The sequence below is a fragment of the Salvelinus sp. IW2-2015 genome, linkage group LG23, assembly GCF_002910315.2.
Source record: "Salvelinus sp. IW2-2015 linkage group LG23, ASM291031v2, whole genome shotgun sequence".
NCBI classification, from domain to species: Eukaryota; Metazoa; Chordata; class Actinopteri; order Salmoniformes; family Salmonidae; genus Salvelinus; species Salvelinus sp. IW2-2015.
In genome coordinates this window covers 29,373,850-29,394,214 of record NC_036863.1, presented here as the reverse complement: position 1 = coordinate 29,394,214, position 20,365 = coordinate 29,373,850, and the positions used below count along the sequence as shown (strand labels likewise).

Below are 20,365 nucleotides of genomic sequence, written 5' to 3'. Positions count from 1 at the left end.
ATCCAGGAAAACACCGTTCCAACTTGTGCAACGTGACTACAAAATATCTCAAAAGTTACCTGTAACTTTGCCAAAACATTTCAAACTACTTTTGTAATACAACTTTAGTGTATTTTAACGTAAATAATCGATAAAATTGAAGACGGGATGATCTGTGTCAATACAGGAGGAAAACAAACTGTAGCTAGCTTTCTGGTCATGCGCCTCTATCTAACAGTACACTTCAAGTTACCTCGTTCTGGATGGCCGTACTTCTTTCATTACACAAAAGAGTAAACCTCAACCAATTTCTAAAGACTGTTGACATCCAGTGGAAGCGGTAGGGACTGCAAGAAGGTCCCTTAGAAATCTGGATTCCCAATGAAATCTCATTGAAAAGAGAGTGACCTCAAGACAAGAAAATCTGAAAGATTTGTCCTCGGGGTTTTCATCTGCTAAATAAGTTCTGTTATACTCACAGGCATGATTCAAACAGTTTTAGAAACTTCAGAGTGTTTTCTATCCAAATCCACTAATAATATGCATATCTTATCTTCTGGAGATGAGTAGCTGGCAGTTGAATTGGGTATGCTTTTCATCCAAACGTGAATATGCTGCCCCCTATCCTAGAGAAGTTTTAACGTCACTGATAACAGTTACTGTTTTTTTTGTAATCAGTTACTCCTCACCCTGCCTACAGGTAGACTAGGCCTAAAATATCCCTGGGCTGTTCTCTAGGACCCCCGCTCTGTCTATAATCAATTCTCTCGGAAATCGTTTCATTGCACCAAATAAGGCGAAGGAGAGAGATTAAAATACAAGCCAACCCTCCCCTAGGAAACCATAGGAAAATAAACAAAAGCTGTTATAGAAGTGTCGTCCCTGGATGGAAATGCTTGATAAACATAAGAGGATGCGCACTGTGGTAGGGTATTTTAAACAGGCCCCTCTGTGCACTATTATTATGTGTAGCCTATAGATTTGATCCAAAGCGCATGGCATTTAATTAATTAATCTCACCTTTCATAACACTCATACCAGACAAAAATGTCCTGCAAGCCTGAGTCCAGACACGTGTCAGACAATGATTTAAAAATGCACTAGATGACTGACAGGGTGGCTCTGTTTTGAAGCCATCTTGGCACTCTCCCACCGTTTACATTTTTGGGGGAGCTATAGAAAATTCCATTATTTAAAGTCTACATTTATTTTTGCCATGTTTATTATATTCCATATAAATCAAATCAAATGTTATTGGTCACATACACATATTTAGCAGATGTTATTGCAGGTGTAGCGAAATATACATTAATGCATACTTTTAAATTATATTATGTGAGCTAAATATATATATTTTTTATATATAAAAACATTTTCCTTAAAGTATAATTTTTTGAAAGTTCTAATGTTACAKCCCTCACTACACAAAATGTTTAAATACATGGATTTTTTCCCTTGAAACATTTAATTAAAATACTGTAGACATCTATTAATTCCTATGAAGGGCTGCTTCTTCCGGGGAGTGCCAATATGGCCGACCAGTGGCTTCAAAGCATCTCGCTGGCCAATACACAACATAAGCAATCCAGGGTTTATATACATCATTGATGTCATCGGTTTACGTTCGTTTACGTTGTGTGTAAAGTTCAGGTAACGCTATTGTGACCTCTACTGGTTTCATTAGGTCATAACACCATGGTGCACGAATTATTATGCCATTTATGTATAATGCCTCTAGTATATCATCCATGATGGGTTTATGCCATTTATGTATAATACCTCTAGTATATCATCCATGATGGGTATGGAAAGTGTTTGGGTGGGGCATTTGATTCATCTGAAGAGAAAGTAGTTGGAAGCTATCCACAATAAAATCGTATTACCATGCATAGACCTAGGCTGTGTTCAATAGTAATTGATCAAACAGAGTAGTCTAGAAGTTACAGAAAAAAAAATCTATTCCCGAAAATATAAATTATATGCGGGAATATTGCCTAATTAGCCTATTTAAAGGTGTAGTTCACACAAATTACAAAATGACACATTGGTTTCCTTACCYTGCAAGCAGTCTATGGACAACGTATGACAGCAATCCGTGCTTTGGTTTCAGTGGAGGCTGCTGAGGAGAGGACAAACCATGTGTTTGATGTATTTGATACCATTCCACCYATTCCGCTCCAGCCATTACCACAAGCCCATCTTCTCCAGTTAAGGTGCCACCAACCTCTGGTGTTTGATTTTATTTCCCTGGTTTCCAAATGCTAATGTTTCAGAATTTGTGGCACAAATCCCATTAAAATCATGGAACCGATATAAGCATTTTCTGTGCATCATGTACAAATCATACAAAGTATAAAAAATGTATTGTGAAGCTTATCAAAATCACTTATAGATTATTTCAACATGATGCGCAAAAAAATGCTAATAGTCCCATGACTTGAATGGGATTTGTGCCACAAATGCATTTAGAAACAATATCAGGTAAACTAAACCAAAGCATGGATTGCTGTCATACCTTGTCCATAGACTGCTTATGGAAAATAATTAGCAATTTTGTAATTTGGGTGAACTATCCCTTTAAATGCTAGGYAACTAAATAGATAGACCTCTTGTAGCCTACACCAACATTTAGAATTCTCTGTACTTCATTCTGTCAGTGACAGGGCTGTGTTTCAACCAATATTGCTTTTGGAATTAGATCTTAAAAAGGGTAACCAACATAAGGTGAATAGTACACACCAATACGTAAAATAGTACACATCAATCCAATAACAAACACGTAACATGAAACAAAACATTTACTGTAGGCTATATCCACAATTTCTCACTAATTATTTTCATCCAAAGAAAGTCACATATAAGACTGCTTGAAATACACACGTTGCTGTTTTTTTGTACATTAAATTATTACATTTAATTATTCAATTATTAAAGGGTATGTATCTATAATAGATTAAAGGGAAAATGCGAAAGGAACTAAATATGATCATACTGACAGTTCCTATCGTACTTTCCCTTTAATGTTTGTTTTTTTAGCAACATACCCTTTAATAATTTACCTGAACACACCTGAATTTCCACCCACTGAAAGTTGTTACACAATAACAATAGAAGTAGGAAAACGATGTAAGAGACATTCCATAAAATTCCCAAATTCATTGTTTGATAAGCGTTGAGGTTAGGTGAGTATTACACTTTTATGTATTTTCAGTTGTGTTTTCTAGCTTTGTATAACTAGCAGCCTTCTTGCGTGGCCCGAAAGCCCAACATTTTATCTAGTGCGCTGGTATGAGAAACTTCCGTGTTGTGATATGGAGTGCGCTTTGAAGGTCTGTGTACAACATTTATCTGGACAGTTAACACATTCAGACAACTTTATAACTCTATTTGTTTTTCAAATATTTTTTATTTAGTGGTTTTCTATTGCAAGCGTATTTTCTTCGGTAGTCATGCGTAAAGRCCATAATRAGATGCATTGGGCGGAGCGTTGTTTGCAAGGGGCAGGGAGGGATTCTACTTGTCGTATCGTTCTTGGCTTACCTTACCTGTCGTGGAAWAATTTCAACTTTAGAGACTATTGTTTGATTAATGATACTAGAATGCTGTCTGGAGTTACATCTTGTCGGATTTGGGGCATCATCTCTTGCGTGGGAAGACATGTAAGACCTACAGAATGTGCACTCTGTAAATGTACTTTTCTTTGTAGGTGAAGAAGAGCTGTTTACCATCWAAGCAATAGAGCTGGKACACAAAGAAAGAAACAGACAATGTGATGTGACTTCAGTCAAAGTAAAAACACTCAATCAAGCATAGACACACTGACAGATTCACCAAGACAAACGGACGAAGTCTGGAGACATTGAACACCTAAAAAAAAAACTATGTCTGAGATCCTGCCGTCAAACCTGGAGCTGCTAGAAGACAGCCCCTCCAAAACCAGACGGGTGACTGCTGAACSCCAACCCCCAACATGGGGGGAAGAGGAGAAGGTGATTAAAGAATTGGGGGAAGATTTGGAAAAGAGGAGGGAAGGAGTGGTGGAGGAAGACGAAATGGTTAGTTCGGCTAAATTGGAGCCTACCACTCTGCGATGGCCGGGTGACAGGGATGTAGAGACAACTACAAAGAACAGAAGTGCATTGACTGCGAAAGAAGATAAGGGAAGGGGAAAGAGGGATGACCCTGAGGGAGAGAGGAGGAGGGTGTACTCCATGTGCACCTCTCTTCACGAAGGAGAAAGCCAGATGGAGAGTGAGAGAGGGCTGGATTTGGGAGCAGAGAGAATGAGAATGGAGGAAGAATGGATGGGGAGAGAGGTGCAGCACCCAGGGCTGTGTAAGAGAGGGGAGAARGTGCAGGTAGAGATAGAGGTGGAAGATGGTATGAACTCTTTGCCTGAGAAGGCAGCGCAGGTCTTCAACCCATCCGTCACCATCCTACACTCCTCTAGYGCTCCGACGTCTCCCAGAGATAGGGAGGTATTCTGGGATGTGGACGCAGAGAAGAGCCTCCTCCTCATTCCCCAGGGAACCCCGCCTGATGGCTACTACCACGACTGGCCAGTGGAGCGGGGGTCCTCAAAATGTAAAGAGACRCACCAACATTTCATCTTTCTGTCTTTTGGCTTCCAACCTCTTTCTCTCATTGTCTGTCTTTCTCTTTGCTAGTTTTTCCCTTGTTCATTCAGCCACTGCGGTTCTGCTCAAATAGTTTTGCGTGTGCAAATTCATCCTTCCCCTTCTCCCATATTTGAGGTAATCTGATCTATAAGTGGTAATGTTTCTGTTAGTCTTTCTGCCCTCTGAAGTAAAAAGAAAGTCTCTCCTTTCCTCTCCCCTCCAGGTGGRTGTGACTGTRCCAACAGGGATGCTCTCAAAGTGGGAGTGTCTGTGTTCACTGCAGCTCTGATTTTCCCCCTCCTAGTGTGGGGGGGCTATGTCTTCCTGCCTTTTGATGCCCCACTGCTGGACAGTGCCCCCCTCAGGCTGGTCTACACACTGCGCTGCTCTGTCTTCGCTGTGGTGCCCATCATACTGGGTGAGTGGCTCATTGGTCATTCAGCAGATGTTCTTTACCAGAATTACTCCGGTGTGAACAGCAAGGTGGGTTGAACAACAACACTAACATCACAAGCTAACACTTGTATTGTCCTCCCAGGCTGGATGGTGCTGGGTRTCTCCAGGATGCGGTTGGGGGATGTGAAGCCGCTGCGTGAATTGGAGGCCAGGGAAGTGGGTGTGCACCGGCGCTATGTGGATGACTCCGTCACCCTCTTTCTGCTCTACTTCCTGCAGCTAGCCGTAATGGCGCCCTACCTGAGCCAGGACCTGCTCAAACTGGTGCCCCTGCTCACCATCATCTTTGCCTTCGGCAGGTAAAGAAACAACAATGCAAAAAAACATGTTTATTTTATTGTCACATACACCAGAGAGATGCAGTGAAATCTATTGTCCAATTTCAGTGCCCAGTCAGTCATATCCCGATATGACATGTGATCTCAATATAAGGCCGTCTGGGCAGACTATAGAAATAACTGCATCTGTCTAATGTCCATCTCTCCTCTGTGCCAACAGGCTGATGTACTGGGTGGCAGCTGCACTGGGCAGCAGTGTTCGGGGCTTTGGCTTCGGCCTGTCCTTCCTGCCCACCGTGGCCATGCTGGGTGCCAATCTCTACTTCATCTTCACCATGGACGCTGGGGGCACCATCTTTGCCCAGGATGTGGTGCACCAACAAGACCAACCCMCAGCCTCCCGCCAGAGGTTCTGGGGATAGGAGGATGGAGGAAAGGCTGAAGGAATGGAAGGATGGGGAAGAGAGACAGGATCTGTTTTACCAACTGGTAGAATTTAACTTTCAAAGGGTTACTATGTAAACTGTAGTGGATYGTGCTAGTGTGATTTTAAACCACACTGATGATGTGTAGAATAGACTGGGCAGTGGTAGTCAGTGATAGAGCATGTACAAACAGTTATTGGTGAAAGTTTCTACGTTATAATTCATCTTCTTGCATGGCATTATACCGTCACTTTGGTGAAACAGTAGAATGCATTCTGTAGAAGATMTGCTAATCGACAGAATGTCCGTTAAGTACCATGGAATAATGTTGAAATCACAATTGTCGGCTCAATGCAGAGTTAATGAAAATAGTTTGTAGTTCCACACAGAATTGTGCCACTTSGGGAAGTGTCTACAATAACCAAACCATTGCCTTCCTCAGAAATATCTAGCTAGGCCTGCTGCAGACAAATCATTTGCTGAACTGTACTGTTTGGTTTGACAATTATCTGTACTTGAGGCATCCTGTAATCGATTGTTTTGCATTTGGTTATGAATCTGGTATTACAGGCTAATTACATTAATTGCATTGACATTTGGGACCTAATATCAGGTTTATAGAGAAAAAACTAAGACGTCCTCTAGACCTTCTAGTCAATCAATTTCCTATTGAAAATGTTCAATACAACCAAACACAAAATCATGTTCTGTGATAAGGTCATCGACTACTGAGTGGACATTTTGTCTCATAATTCCATTACTGTATTGCCTTTTAAAAGGACGTCCACACATTAGCAATGCCATGTCATTATAAGAGCTAACAAATAATTTTAAGATAATTGATTTGGTACAAAAATTTTGACATTGAGACCCATTTCATTATTGGAGAATGTGGATTGCATGGCTTTTTGTGCACCCAAAAAATGGCAACCTTGTTATAGAAATCAAACCTGTCCAACAAGTACCTACCTGCACAGGTGGCCCAACCTCCATGCCTTCATCTCTGAAAGCTAATCCTTTCACAATACAGCACAGCTCTGTAAGAGTGATTGTGAATGGAGTTGTTACTGTATTTTAAAATAGACCTATTTTAAAATGTAATGTATGAAATCAGATTTTTAGTGTAGGCATAGACTATAAAATGTATAACTACGCTGATTTCTTTCTACATTTCCAAGTAAACTTTAGCTAATTACAGTCTGAAACAAATTGTAGARTCTATCATTGTCATTCTTATGATTTTCTTTAACTTTTTATATATTTTTTWWAATAATTTATACGTAACAAGTGAWGTTTTTATTTGGCCTTTCATTAGTGAAGCTGACACATTTTTATTGGTATGAAAGCCTTTTAGTTGCCAATAAAAATTAGCAAGCATTTAAGGAAGATCTTTGTGCATTACAGTTGTTTTGAATGGGCACCTGTTTTTGGACTGTGTTATTGCTGTGTTGTGACCAAGTGGGAAGGTGGTATTTATCACATACGACTGGGAGAAATCCACTTGAACACCCCTCCAACTCGTAATTACTAGTGGAAAACCATAGAGATCGTTAGAGGACGCAACATTGTATCGGTCAGATTTTGGCTTCTGTGAGAGCATGCSCTGCGCCATTGAGGCCATCTCTATTTTGAAGTAGTACATTTTCTTCTACTACTACGAGTTGGTAAACAAACTGAAGGGTGCATACATGCCACCTGGGGTGTGTTTGAACAGGTATAAAGCCAAGGTTGGCAATKTACTGTCCACCTGCAGTTATGAAATGTTTGCTCACAAGTGTAATTCATTGGCTGATGACCTGGATGGAAATATACAATCTTTCCTTAACGGGTAGTAAGTCCCACCCAGTTGACTACTTCAAAATGGTGAAAATCCTAATGGCGCTGCCCATGCTAAAACTTGCTTTTGGTCACAAGAGGCCTCTATCTCTATGTGGGAAACTCGTCTATCACCCCCGATCGCAGACTTCACCCACATGCTGACCTCTGGCCTCACCTACTAAGAAAATGACCTTGATAACAGAATTTTCGGCAGTTAAATGTAACAAAACATTATTTATAAAAAAGCTATCTATTGATATGTTTTTTGATAACTATAATTTGTTTACAAGYATGATAGCTGTACTTTAATTTATGGTTGACGCAGCTTGTTGGCCATTAGCCATCCGGCATTTGTCAACGAGTTCAAGGCATGTGAATGCATCCAACTGGTATTTACAACGCYACAACTGGTAATTACTACCTTCCCACTTGGTTATGAATGGAGCATATTGCCTTGTTCAAAACAACTGGGAACTCTGAAAAATACTAGGTTAAATCATGACTTCAGGGATCTTCACGTCAGAAAGTCAGAGCTCTAAAGAGGCCCGAGTTGGAATTCCGAGTTGGATGACCGTTTTTTTTCCGAGTTCCCAGTTGTTTTGAAGACGTCATAACATCGAGCATATGAGAGAGGACTACACTTTTTGACTGAACTAACGGCTCCCATTTTTGTCGGAGGTCAAATATTGTTCACGTCCACCCACACTTCTCGTTTATTTATTGGTCTGGCCACAGGGAAGTCTGGGTTCGGAATTACAAGAAAGCAACCCCTTGYACGTCAGTTTCAAAGTAGGCCTATCTTATCTGTACCCCAGGGGTATTTACCACTAAAGTTATCGAAGTGAAGGGTCAAGACGAGTAAAACATGGCAGCWGCCCCAGCTAGAAGAAAACACGGAGCGTGTCTGCTTCGAATCAAAGAAAATTGTCCATTGCGGAAATTTAGGAAAAACAGGTGTTACGGTAAGAACATGATTKTTTTCAAGAATTGATGGATACAAATATATAGCCTATACAAATGCATAAAATTAACCCATAGACRAATTATACCACCCAGGAAGTTAGGATTGAAGTTGACACTTCATAGATCCCTGTCGGCCTTGCACTGTTTGAATTTGACAGTAAAATGTYTATTGAATTTGTTTGGTGGGCTCTATAGGCCTAAATGCTCTAGCCTGATAATACATTAGGGGTAGGCCTATTATAAATAATATTACATTTGAAAGTTTTATTTACTATAAAGGCTACACTATAAAATGTGTATATCAAGGGAGCAATTATTTTGCTAGGGAAAGATTTTTCCACATGCGAACACGATTATAATAGTGCTGAAGGAATAACAATATAGAAGATAAACATTACATCATTTGTTTACCAGTATACATTTTATGTCAACATAAACATAAACAATGGAGTAGTATGTTCTTCTATTATGATAAGACTACTGTACTTATCAAATTATGAATAATAAGTCATATTCTTCCAAATTAAGGGGTAGGCTATATTGCATTAGTTGAAATTACTGGAAATCTGACTGTGGCTTTAAAATAAGTAAATTAGTAAAATAAGTAAAAAAATAAGTCAGTGTTGTTAAYTGCCAATGCTGATGCTCCTCCATTATTTGCGACAGTTTTGAGGAAGTTGGGGGCCAAAGTAGCAAGGCAACATTTAGTCCCAACTATCATGTGGTTGCTTAAGACTTGTCCATCAGGATTGGCATACCTGTTCAAAAGTACCYGCACTAGTCTACGCCTACACCTCAACACCTCCTGTCAAGTACTTCAGTTGCACTTGCTGTCAAGAGCTGGGTGCCCAGGGTGTGTGCATGTCAGCAGTGTAAAAAGGCTTCCTGCATGCTTCCTGCTCTCCTTCAGCTGGACTGATCTGACAATCATTTGAAGTACAATYGTTTATTAAGCTATCTACTGAAAATTGCTTTCACCAGTCCAGTTATTTCACATCAGTGCAGATGAAGGAAATTAGATAAGGAGAGGAAATCACTTCAGAGTATTGATACTTAGGCCTAATTGTCTTTTAACTTTTTCCATTTGGCAGATGTTACAGCCACATCTTCGGCTGGTGGTGGGGTGTGTTGGGGAGACTTCAGTAAGCACCACATTTCTGCATCCAAAACCRGACCTATCAGCACCATCTATGTAGAGCCCCTCCCTCCCTCCTATCAGTCTATTTACCGTCCCCACCAATCACAGGACCCTATTGGTAAGACCATTAAAACACTMGCATGGCCATCTTTCCAAATGTCTTGTTGAATGGTCTCCAAAGGCTAATAGTTAACTGACCTCCTTTATCAGGAGCCTTGMTATGGTAGTTACTGGTTATTATTAGTATTAGAAGTTACCTCTCTCGATCTCGCTGATAATCCTATTATAAATGGGAGCAATATTTTGGGAACATTGCTCTCACCTATTTAGCTTGTCACATCAGGGATTGTTTTGTTGAAGTAAGGAAGAATGTACGCTGTTGGGAAGTGCTTCACAGAGCCATACACTGAGTATACAAAACATTAAGAACAACTGCTCTTTTCATGACAGACTGACCAGGGGCCTCATTTTATAAACCTTGTGAATGTACAAAATAGACCCCAAATCAAATAAAAAATCAAATCAAATTTGATTTGTCACGTGCGCCGAATACAACAGTGAAATGCTTACTTAMAAGCCCTTAACCAACAATGCAGTTTTGAGAAAAAAGGTGTTCAGAAAGTATTTACTAAAATAAACTGAAGTAAAAAAAGAATACAAAATAAAAGGCCTATGTTACCTCGAGTATKAAATCATCACAGAGAAGGTGAGGAATTTATTATGTAATGATTATGGAAATTAAACATGCGTGTGCCAGTTTTCACACAAAAGTTGGCATTTATAAAAACTGAACTTGACATGAAAATGTGCTCACCTTCCCACAAACTTTAGATCATGCGTAAGCACAGTTTATAGTAGTTGAAGTACTGCATTGCAAGCAGGCAAGTAGATTAGTATTTTCTGCAAATGGAGGATATGAACAGGTTAAACAGGTTAATAACAAGATGCAATCATTTGCCCTTAGTGAGAAGAGAGAAATCTATTTAGTTTGTTTTTGCATTTGAAAATAATTAGAAATAGCCATTTATTTCCAAAGCTATTATTTATTTAATTTCCATGATCAWTGCATAATAAATTCCTCACCTTTTCTGTGATGTTTTCATACTCATGAGGTAGCATAGGTCTACAACAAGGATACCATTCGTCCCATCTCTGGTTGAATTGGACCCACTTCATAGTAGTAAATAGATAAGCTATTTCAAGTATTTTGCTCTATGCCATCTGATCCAAAGTGCAGTTTATTAACGGTGGAACAGGTGGTTGTAGGTTACTTCTGAATACTGTACTTTCACATTTCTCGAGGAGACAATATTGCATTTATACACAATCCATATTTTCATAACCAATGCAGGATAAATGTGTCACCTTTTCTGGCCATGATGGGTTCATATTCCCGAAGTATCCATAGCCTACAACAAATTACCATGCGCAYCTCTCATTTAATTGACCCTTCGCTAAGCCCCACCCCAGAAAATTTGGGCAAACATATTTAATCTCTCCCTATCCCAGTGTGCTCTCCCCACATGCTTCAAGATGGCCACCATTGCTCCTSTAACCAAGAAAGCAAAGGTAACTGAACTAAATGACTATCGCGCCCTGGTGGGACATCTGTCATCATGCTTTGAGAGACTRGTCAAGGATCATATCGCCTTGCTTACCGCCCCAATAGATCCTCAGACGATGCAATCGCCATCGCACTGCACACTGCCTTATCCCATCTGGACAAGAGGAATACCTATGCAAGAATGCTGTTCATTGACTATAGCTCAGCATTCAACACCATAGTACCCTCCAAGCTCATCACTAAGCTCAAGGCCCTGGGTCTGAACCCCGCCCTGTGCAACTGGGTCCTGGACTTCCTGACAGGCCGCCCCCAAGTGCTGAAGGTAGGAAACAACAATTMAACTTCGCTGATCCTCAACACAGGGTCCCCACAAGGGTATAGCCTCCTCCTGTACTCACTGTTCACCCATGACTGCGTGGCCACGCACGCCTCCAACTCAATCATCAAGTTCATMAAGTTTGCAGACGACACAACAGTAGTAGGCTTGATTACCAACAATGGCGARACAGCCTACAGGGAGGAGGTGAGGGCTCTGGAAGTGTGGTGCCATGAAAATAACCTCTCACTTAACGTCAACAAAACAAAGGAGCTGATCGTGGACTTCAGGAAACGTCAGAGGGAGCATCCATCTATCCGCATTGACGGGACCACAGTGGAGAAGGTGAAAGCTTCAAGTTCCTCGGCGTACACACCACTGACAAACTGAAATGGTCCACCCACACAGACAGTGTGGTGAAGAAGGCGCAACAGGCTGAAGAAATTTGGCTTGGCACCTAAAACCATCACAAACTTCTACAGATGCACAATTGAGAGCATCCTGTCGGGCTGTATCACCGCCTGGTATGGCAACTGCACCGCCCGCAACCGCAGACCTCTCCAGAGGGTGGTGCTGTCTGCCCAACGTATCACCGGGGGAAAACTACCTGCCCTCCAGGGTACCTACACCACCCGATGTCACAGGAAGGCCAAAAAGATCATCAAGGACCACAACCACCCAAGCCACTGCCTGTTCACCCCGCTATCATCCAGAAGGCGAGGTCAGTACAGGTGCATCAAAGCTGGGACCGAGAGATTGAAAAACAGCTTCTATCTCAAGGCCATCAGACTGTTAAATAGCCATCACTAGCACATTAGAGGCTGCTGCCTATATACAAGACTTGAAATCACTGGCCACTTTAATAATGGATCACAAGTCACTTTAATAATGTTAACATATTTTGCATTATTCATCTCATATGTATATACTGTATTCTATTCTATTMTACTGCTCATCCATATATTTATATATTCTTAATTACATTCCTTAGATTTGTGTGTATTGTTGTGAAATTGTTAGATATTACTTGTTAGATATTACTGCACTGTTGGAGCTAGAAACACAAGCATTTCGCCATGCCCCAATAACATCATGTGTATGTGACCAATACAATTTTTTAATTTTTAGTTGAGCCATAGCAAATACGTGTATATACAGTGGGAAGAACAAGTATTTGATACACTGCCGATTTTGCAGGTTTTCCTACTTACAAAGCATGTAGAGGTCTGTAATTTTTATCATAGTGGTACACTTCAACTGCGAGAGACGGAATCTAAAAAATCAAAAAAAATCCAGAAAATCACATTGTATGATTTTTAAGTAATTGATTTGCATTTTATTGCATGACATAAGTATTTCATACATCAGAAAAGCAGAACTTAATATTTGGACAGAAACCTTTGTTTGCAATTACAGAGATCATACGTTTCCTGTAGTTCTTGACCAGGTTTGCACACACTGCAGCAGGATTTTGGCCCACTCCTCCATAACGACCTTCTCCAGATCCTTCAAGTTTCGGGGCTGTCGCTGGGCAATATGGACTTTCAGCTCCCTCCAAAAGATTTTCTATTGGGTTCAGGTCTGGAGACTGGCTAGGCCACTCCAGGACCTTGAGATGCTTCTTACGGAGCCACTCCTTAGTTGCCCTGGCTGTGTGTTTCGGGTCGTTGTCATGCTGGAAGACCCAGCCACGACCCATCTTCAATGCTCTTACTGAGGGAAGGAGGTTGTTGGCCAAGATCTCGCGATACATGGCCCATCCATCCTCCCCTCAATACGGTGCAGTCGTCCTGTCCCCTTTGCAGAAAAGCATCCCAAAGAATGATGTTTCCCCTCCATGCTTCACGGTTGGGATGGTGTTCTTGGGATTGTACTCATCCTTCTTCTTCCTCCAAACATGGCGAGTGGAGTTTAGACCAAAAAGTTCTATTTTTGTCTCATCAGACCACATGACCTTCTCCCATTCCTTCTCTGGATCATCCAGATGGTCATTGGCAAACTTCAGACGGCCTGGACATGCGCTGGCTTGAGCAGGGGGACCTTGCGTGCCGCTGCAGGATTTTAATCCATGACGGCGTAGTGTGTTACTAATTGTTTTCTTGAGACTGTGGTCCCAGCTCTCTTCAGATCATTGACCAGGTCCTGCCGTGTAGTTCTGGGCTGATACCTCACCTTCCTCATAATCATTGATGCCCCACGAGGTGAGATCTTGCATGGAGCCCCAGACCGAGGGTGATTGACCGTCATCTTGAACATCTTCCATTTTGTAATAATTGCGCCAACAGTTGTTGCCTTCTCACCAAGCTGCTTGCCTATTGTCATGTAGCCCATCCCAGCCTTGTGCAGGTTCACATTTTATCCCTGATGTCCTTACACAGCTCTCTGGTCTTGGCCATTGTGGAGAGGTTGGAGTCTGTTTGATTGAGTGTGTGGACAGGTGTCTTTTATACAGGTAACGAGTTCAAACAGGTGCAGTTAATACAGATAATGAGTGGAGAACAGGAGGGCTTCTTAAAGTTCTTAAACTAACAGGTCTGTGAGAGCCTGGAATTCTTACTGGTTGGTAGGTGGTCAAATACTTATGTCATGCAATAAAATGCAAATGAATTACTTAAAAATCATACAATGTGATTATCTGGATTTTTGTGTTAGATTCCGTCTCTCACAGTTGAAGTGTACCTATGATAAAAATTACAGACCTCTACATGCTTTGTAAGTAGGAAAACCTGCAAAATCGGCAGTGTATCAAATACTTGTTCTCCCCACTGTATATATATATTATTTGTATGGCACACGAGACTCCTGTCATCTCWGTGAACCAATCCATTGCGGAGGCYGAGACTCAAAGGCTTTGCATGGTCAATCYGACATCTGAAGTGGCCTTACAGCATTTACTGTGATGCAGCCTCTGCAGACATCAGGGCTTTCATACTTCATGCGCTTAGCAGAGCAGAGCTGTTGTCAAGGAAGTGAGTTTGTGTTTATACAGGACGTTCCACCCCGACCTATCTTCAACCAATCATGTCAATGCAGAGCTATATGGAGCGCTACGCATTGTTACAAAATTTGAGAGGYGCACAGCGAAGTGARGCAATACTTAGCCAATGTGATTTATAGRATATTTATTTATATMAGGATATTTTCTAATTGCAGGCTGCAATGTTTTTATTTGTTGGCTTTATGTAGGCTATTTTTACATATGGCAATAGAAGTTACCTTWTAGATTTGTATCATTTTCATTTAGATTTGGATAGAATTTTGATTAACCACATGGCAATGATTTTGAGATATGAATATAAATGAAATGAAACTGTTTCACGAAAATGTGCATATGAAAACCATAACTGGCACCAGATCGGTATTAGCATTTGAGAAAGGTTGCAGACTCCTCGTGTAGCCTATTACCGGCAACTTCAGGAGAGTAATGGCAGAATCTACAAAAGCCAGGAGGATGGTCGGGCCAGGTTAAGTTTTTTTTCTTCTAGTTATCTTGATTTCTCCCTCTTGAGTCATTTGTGTCTTATTTCATCAAACAGTGCGCTTAAAGCATGAGACAAGCTCAATGCATATAGTTGATTTTATTAAAACACATAGGATGTGTCTGTATATGAAAAAATACACAATCTTTTGGGGAGACCAATCCATTGATCGAAAAGAACAGATGACTTTTGGTCTACCAAGATTATTTTTTCTCGGGGACAGCCCTATATTCCTCAAATGCAGAGCCTGTTTTGTTACATTGTTTGTTAATTAACTCAGTCTTATTGACCACCGAATGTTGCGAAGACTAGCCAGCTAGCGAGTTAATATATATATATATTTGTTTTTATGTACTAGCTAGTCTTAGGTAGTTACCCAGTTACCCATGTTATGAATATAACTCTCATCTGCTGTCGACATCAGGAGTCGATTTGAGAGAACTATTTAGCKCCAAAAGTGGTTAGTAGCCTAACTTTGGCTGACAGTGCATTCAGCCATCCAGTGGCTAGCCTTCATTTTACCAGGTTCCTGTGAYGCAATTGTTATGACAGTCCACTACAACATACCAGAGAGTTTCTTGATTAGCAAGGTGATGTGTATTAAAAACACAGTTTGAGATCATTGTGAGGGGATTTTGCCAGTGGAGGGGAATTTGCCAGCAAATTTGCCAGCAAAGGGTCAATTGGGCCTATTAGATACGCTTTTTAAAATTTTATTATTTATACCCCCTTTTTCTCCCCAATTCGTGGTATCCAATTGTTCGTAGTTACTGTCTTGTCTCATCGCTACAACTCCCGTACTGGCTCGGGAGAGACGAAGGTCGAGAGCCATGCGTCCTCCAAAACACAACCCAACCAAGCCGCACTGCTTCTTAACACAGCGCGCATCCAACCCGGAAGCCAGCCGCACCAATGTGTCGGAGGAAGCACCATACACCTAGCGACCTGGTCAGCGTGCACTCCGCCACTGGAGTCGCTAGTGCGCGATGAGACAAGGACATCCCTAMCGGCCAAACCCTCCCTAACCCGGACGACACTAGGCCAATTGTGCGTTGCCCCATGGACCTCCCCAATTGTGCGTTGCCCCATGGACCTTCCCAATTGTGCGTTGCCCCATGGACCTCTGGGTTCGAACCCAGAGTCTCTGGTGGCACAGCTAGCACTGCGATGCAGTGCCTTAGACCACTGCGCCACCCGGGAGGCCCCCTAGTAGATACGCTTTTATTTAAAGTATTTTGCTCAATGCATCAGGAAGGAAGCATGGTTTATAACATACAGGTGAACAGACTGTTGATATTTTGCATTGAAGTGTGTATGGCTACCACTGTAAGCAGACAATGTTTCAGAATTTGGGYAGTGCAGCATAAGCATAGGTTTGAGAAAAAGTCAATGCAAAACATTAGGCCCTATTAAATATAATTCACAATTTACAATTGTTGTCTTTCATAAACTTTTTGTCTGTCCGATAGACTAGGTTTACAGCATATGTCACTGCAAAAGTTTAACATTCTGCCGTCATCTACAAAGACATTTGATCCAGTTTGCTATTGCTATTTCCTTTAGAAGACTGCCTCGGGTTAATTCTAATACTTCCAAAGTATACAGAATATAAGGGCTCTATTGTCACCATGAATGGGCATTTTTCAGGCAACATTTTTTGTATAATGTTTTTGATGTACTTTTTACCCTCTTTTCTCCACAATTGGTAGTTACAGTYTTGTCCTATCGCTGCTACTCCCTTATGGACTCGGGAGAGGYGAAGGTCGGGAGCCATGCGTCCTCCGAAACACAACCCTGCCAAGCCACACGGCTTCTTGACACACTGCTCACTTAACCCGGAAGCCAGCCACACCAATGTGTCGGAGGAAACACTGTCCAACTGGCGAAATCAGCTTGCAGGCACCCGAAATCAGCTTGCAGGCACCCGAAATCAGCTTGCAGGCACCCGAAGTCAGCTTGCAGGTGCACGAAGTCAGCTCGCAGGCTCCCGGCCCGCCACAAGGAGTCACTAGAGCGCGGTGCGACAAGGAAATCCCGACCGGCCAAACCCTCCACTGACCCTGACGACGCTGGGCCAATTGTGTGCCGCCTCATGGGTCTCCCAGTCACGGCCTGCTGTGACACAGCCTGGGATCGAACCCGRGTCTGTAGTGACACCTCAAGCATTGCGATGCTGTGCCTTAGACCACTGCACCACTTGGGAGGCCTTTCAGGCAGAATTGTAATGCATGTTCACGTGCACATTTTCAGGATGGGTCTGATTTATAACAGAAAGATGCGTATGTATGGTATGGCATGCACCAAGTTTATAAATCTCTATTTTTGTACGTGCTCAGTCTTTTCAGAAATGCCACACACAGAGATATTTAGTGTGAAATTTACACAACGGTTATAAATGAGACCCCAGGTGAATCMATGTGAAAGCCATGATCCCTTAAATCCACTTCAATTAGTGTAGATGAAGAGGAGACAGGTTAAAACAATATTTTTATGCCTTGAGACATGGATTGTGTATGTGTGCTATTCAGAGGGTGAATGGGCAAGACAACAGATTTAAGTGCCTTTGAATGGGGTATGGTAGTATGTGTCAGGCGCACCGGTTTGTGTCAACAACTGCAACACTGCTGGGTTTTTCACGCTCAACAGTTTCCCATGTGTATCAAGAATAGYCCAGTACCCAAAGGACATCCAGCCAACTTGACACAWCTTTTGGAAGCATTGRAGCGGGCATGGCCCACATCCCTGCGGATCGCTTTCGACACCTTATGGAGTCCAAGGAAGGTGTTTCTAATGTTTGGTATGCTCAGTTTATACTTTGTACTTCTCACATCACTGATCACGTCCCTTTTTCTGGCCCTCCGCTGAGAGCAGCCGTGGATATGGAGGTGGTTCGACCCCAAGCTCCTATTACGGGGGTCATGAATCTCCCCCCATCCTCTGTACTGGCTCCAGGGCCTCTGGTTCCCAACCTCCAGCCTGCCTGCCAGCACAGACGCCTCCCCTCCGCAGCATCCAGTGAGGCCAGCATGGGTGAGTCAACACACTTAACAGCGGGTGCCGTCTGTTGAGTTTTTTTCCCCTTAATTAAACGGTGTCAGACACAGGTGCGTASGTTTTAAAAAGTCATATCATGCTCAAAAAGCTAAATCAAAGGATAAATACTCACACACTGTTGAAGAGTTTGGAAAAATTTAACAGATGCTAATACCTTCATTGMTTTGTAATGATGAGTAACGTGCTGATTTTCTCTCCAGAGCTGGACAGCGGTATCGACCCAGAGACTGGAGAGAGAGCCCAGAGATGACAACACCACTCTTCCGCTGTTTCTACTGGCCTGATCCTGGAGATCTGGGTCAGATATATTCAGTGTTGCAGATATAATTCATGTCTAGAACAGGTCAAGTGTTTTCTCATCTCCTTTACATTGGTAGGTGAACAAGCTTTAAAAAGTATCCATCAAGGAATATGAGGGGACGTTTTTTTATTAGGGTGTATTGAGGCTTTTGGTACGCTGCCATATGCTTCTGTACAGGGCAGGGAAAGGCACACCTTGAAATGGCATTTCATTGCTCCCTTTTCTCATATTCTGAGCCACTGGCCAGATGAGTCAACAAAGAAGACTCCCTTCATATTGCTTTGAATGGTCCTCTCAGGTCAGCGTATAGAGACGAAGCCCAGGAATCCATGCACTTGTACGGTCTGTTGACACGTACAGTACCAGTCAAAAGTTTGGACACACCTACTAATACAAGGGTTTTACTATTTTTTACATTGTAGAATAATAGTGAAGACAACTATGACATAACACATCAAATAATGTAGTACCAAAAGTGTTTTTAACAAATCAAAATATCTTCACCCGTTGCCTTGACAGCTTTTCCAACAGTCTTGAAGGAGTTCCCACATACGCTGAGCACTTGCTGGCTACTTTTCCTTCACTCTGCGGTCCAACTCATCCCAAACCATCTGAATTGGGTTGAGGTCAGGTGATTGTGGAGGCCAGGTGATTGTGGAGGCCAGGTCATATGATGCACTTCATCACTCTCCTTCTTGGTCAAATGGCCCTTACACAGCTGGAGGTGTGTTGTTGGGTCATTGTCCTGTTGGAAAAACAAATGATAGTCCCAAACCAGATGGGATGGCGTATCACTGCAGTATTAGGTGATAGCCATGCTGGTTAAGTGGGCCTTGAATTCGAAATAATCACTGAGTGTCACCAGCAAAGCACCCCAACACCACCTCCTCCAAGCTTCACGGTGGGAACCACACATGCAGATCCATTCACCTACACTGTCTCACAAAGATACGGCAGTTGGAACCAAAAATCTCACATTTGGACTCATCTGACCAAAGGACATATTTCCACCAGTCTAATGTCCATTGCTCATGTTTCTTGGCCCAAGCCAGTCTTTAATTGTCCTTTAGTGGTTTCTTTGCAGCAATTCGACCATGAAGGCCCAATTCACACAGTCTCCTCTGAACAGTTGATGTTGAGATGTGTCTGTTACTTGAACTCTGAAGCATTTATTTGGGCTGCAATTTCTGAGGCTGGTAACTCTAATGAACTTATCCTTTGCAGCAGAGGTAACTCTGGGTCTTCCTTTCCTGTGACGGTCCTCATGAGAGCCAGTTTTATCATAGGGCTTGGTTTTTGCTACTGCACTTGAAACTTTCAAAGTTCTTGAAATTTACCATATTGACTGACCTTCATGGAAAAGTAATGGACTGTCATTTCTCTTTGCTTATTTGAGTGGTTCTTGCCATAATATGGACTTGGCCTTTAACCAAATAGGGCTAGCTTCCTTATGACCACCCCTACCTAGTCACAACTGATTGGCTCAAACACATTGAAAGAAATTCCATAAAAATGTTAAAATAAGAAACACTTAAAGCAAACCTGTTAATTGAAATTAATTCTATGGGACTACCTCATGAGGCTGGTTGAGAGAATGCCGAGTGTGCAAAGYTGTCAAGGCAAAGGGTGACGATATTTTGATTTGTGGTACTACATGATTCATAGTTGTCTTCACTATTATTCTACAATGAAATAAAGAAAAACCCTGGAATGAGTAGGTGTCCAAACCTTTGACTGGTACTGTATTTTTGTTAAGTTAAACAGTAAAAAAAGTTGACCTATTGCAGGGTTTTATGACTTCCTTAAAGGCCTATTCAACACAGTCAGGGATGGGAGTTATGGCCCAGATAAAAATAGAACCTTTTGACATAACCAGAAGTCATATTTTATTATCTGTACTCAGATCTTGTTTTTCAATATGTGGTGAAATGCAATGTTTTTTTCCCATGCATTTAACTTTAATAAAGCTGAAGAG

The 20,365-nt window shown here is 41.8% G+C and overlaps 1 protein-coding gene across 2 annotated transcripts; it reads left to right on the top strand.

Annotated features, from left to right (window-relative positions):
• The first annotated feature begins 3,020 nt into the window (after positions 1–3,020).
• On the top strand, positions 3,021–7,145 carry LOC111950277 (transmembrane protein 79). Of its 2 annotated transcripts, none has more exons than XM_023967720.2 (5): positions 3,021–3,161; positions 3,686–4,563; positions 4,903–5,016; positions 5,137–5,353; positions 5,553–7,145. In XM_023967720.2, exons 2-5 carry the CDS (start codon positions 3,861–3,863, stop codon positions 5,752–5,754), a joined length of 1,236 nt encoding a protein of 411 aa, XP_023823488.1. In that variant the 5' UTR covers positions 3,021–3,161; positions 3,686–3,860; the 3' UTR covers positions 5,755–7,145. The 2 variants fall into 2 exon arrangements, with proteins under 2 accessions (XP_023823488.1, XP_070290607.1); XM_070434506.1 differs by having other exon boundaries at positions 4,822–5,016.
• Positions 7,146–20,365: the final 13,220 nt, after the last annotated feature.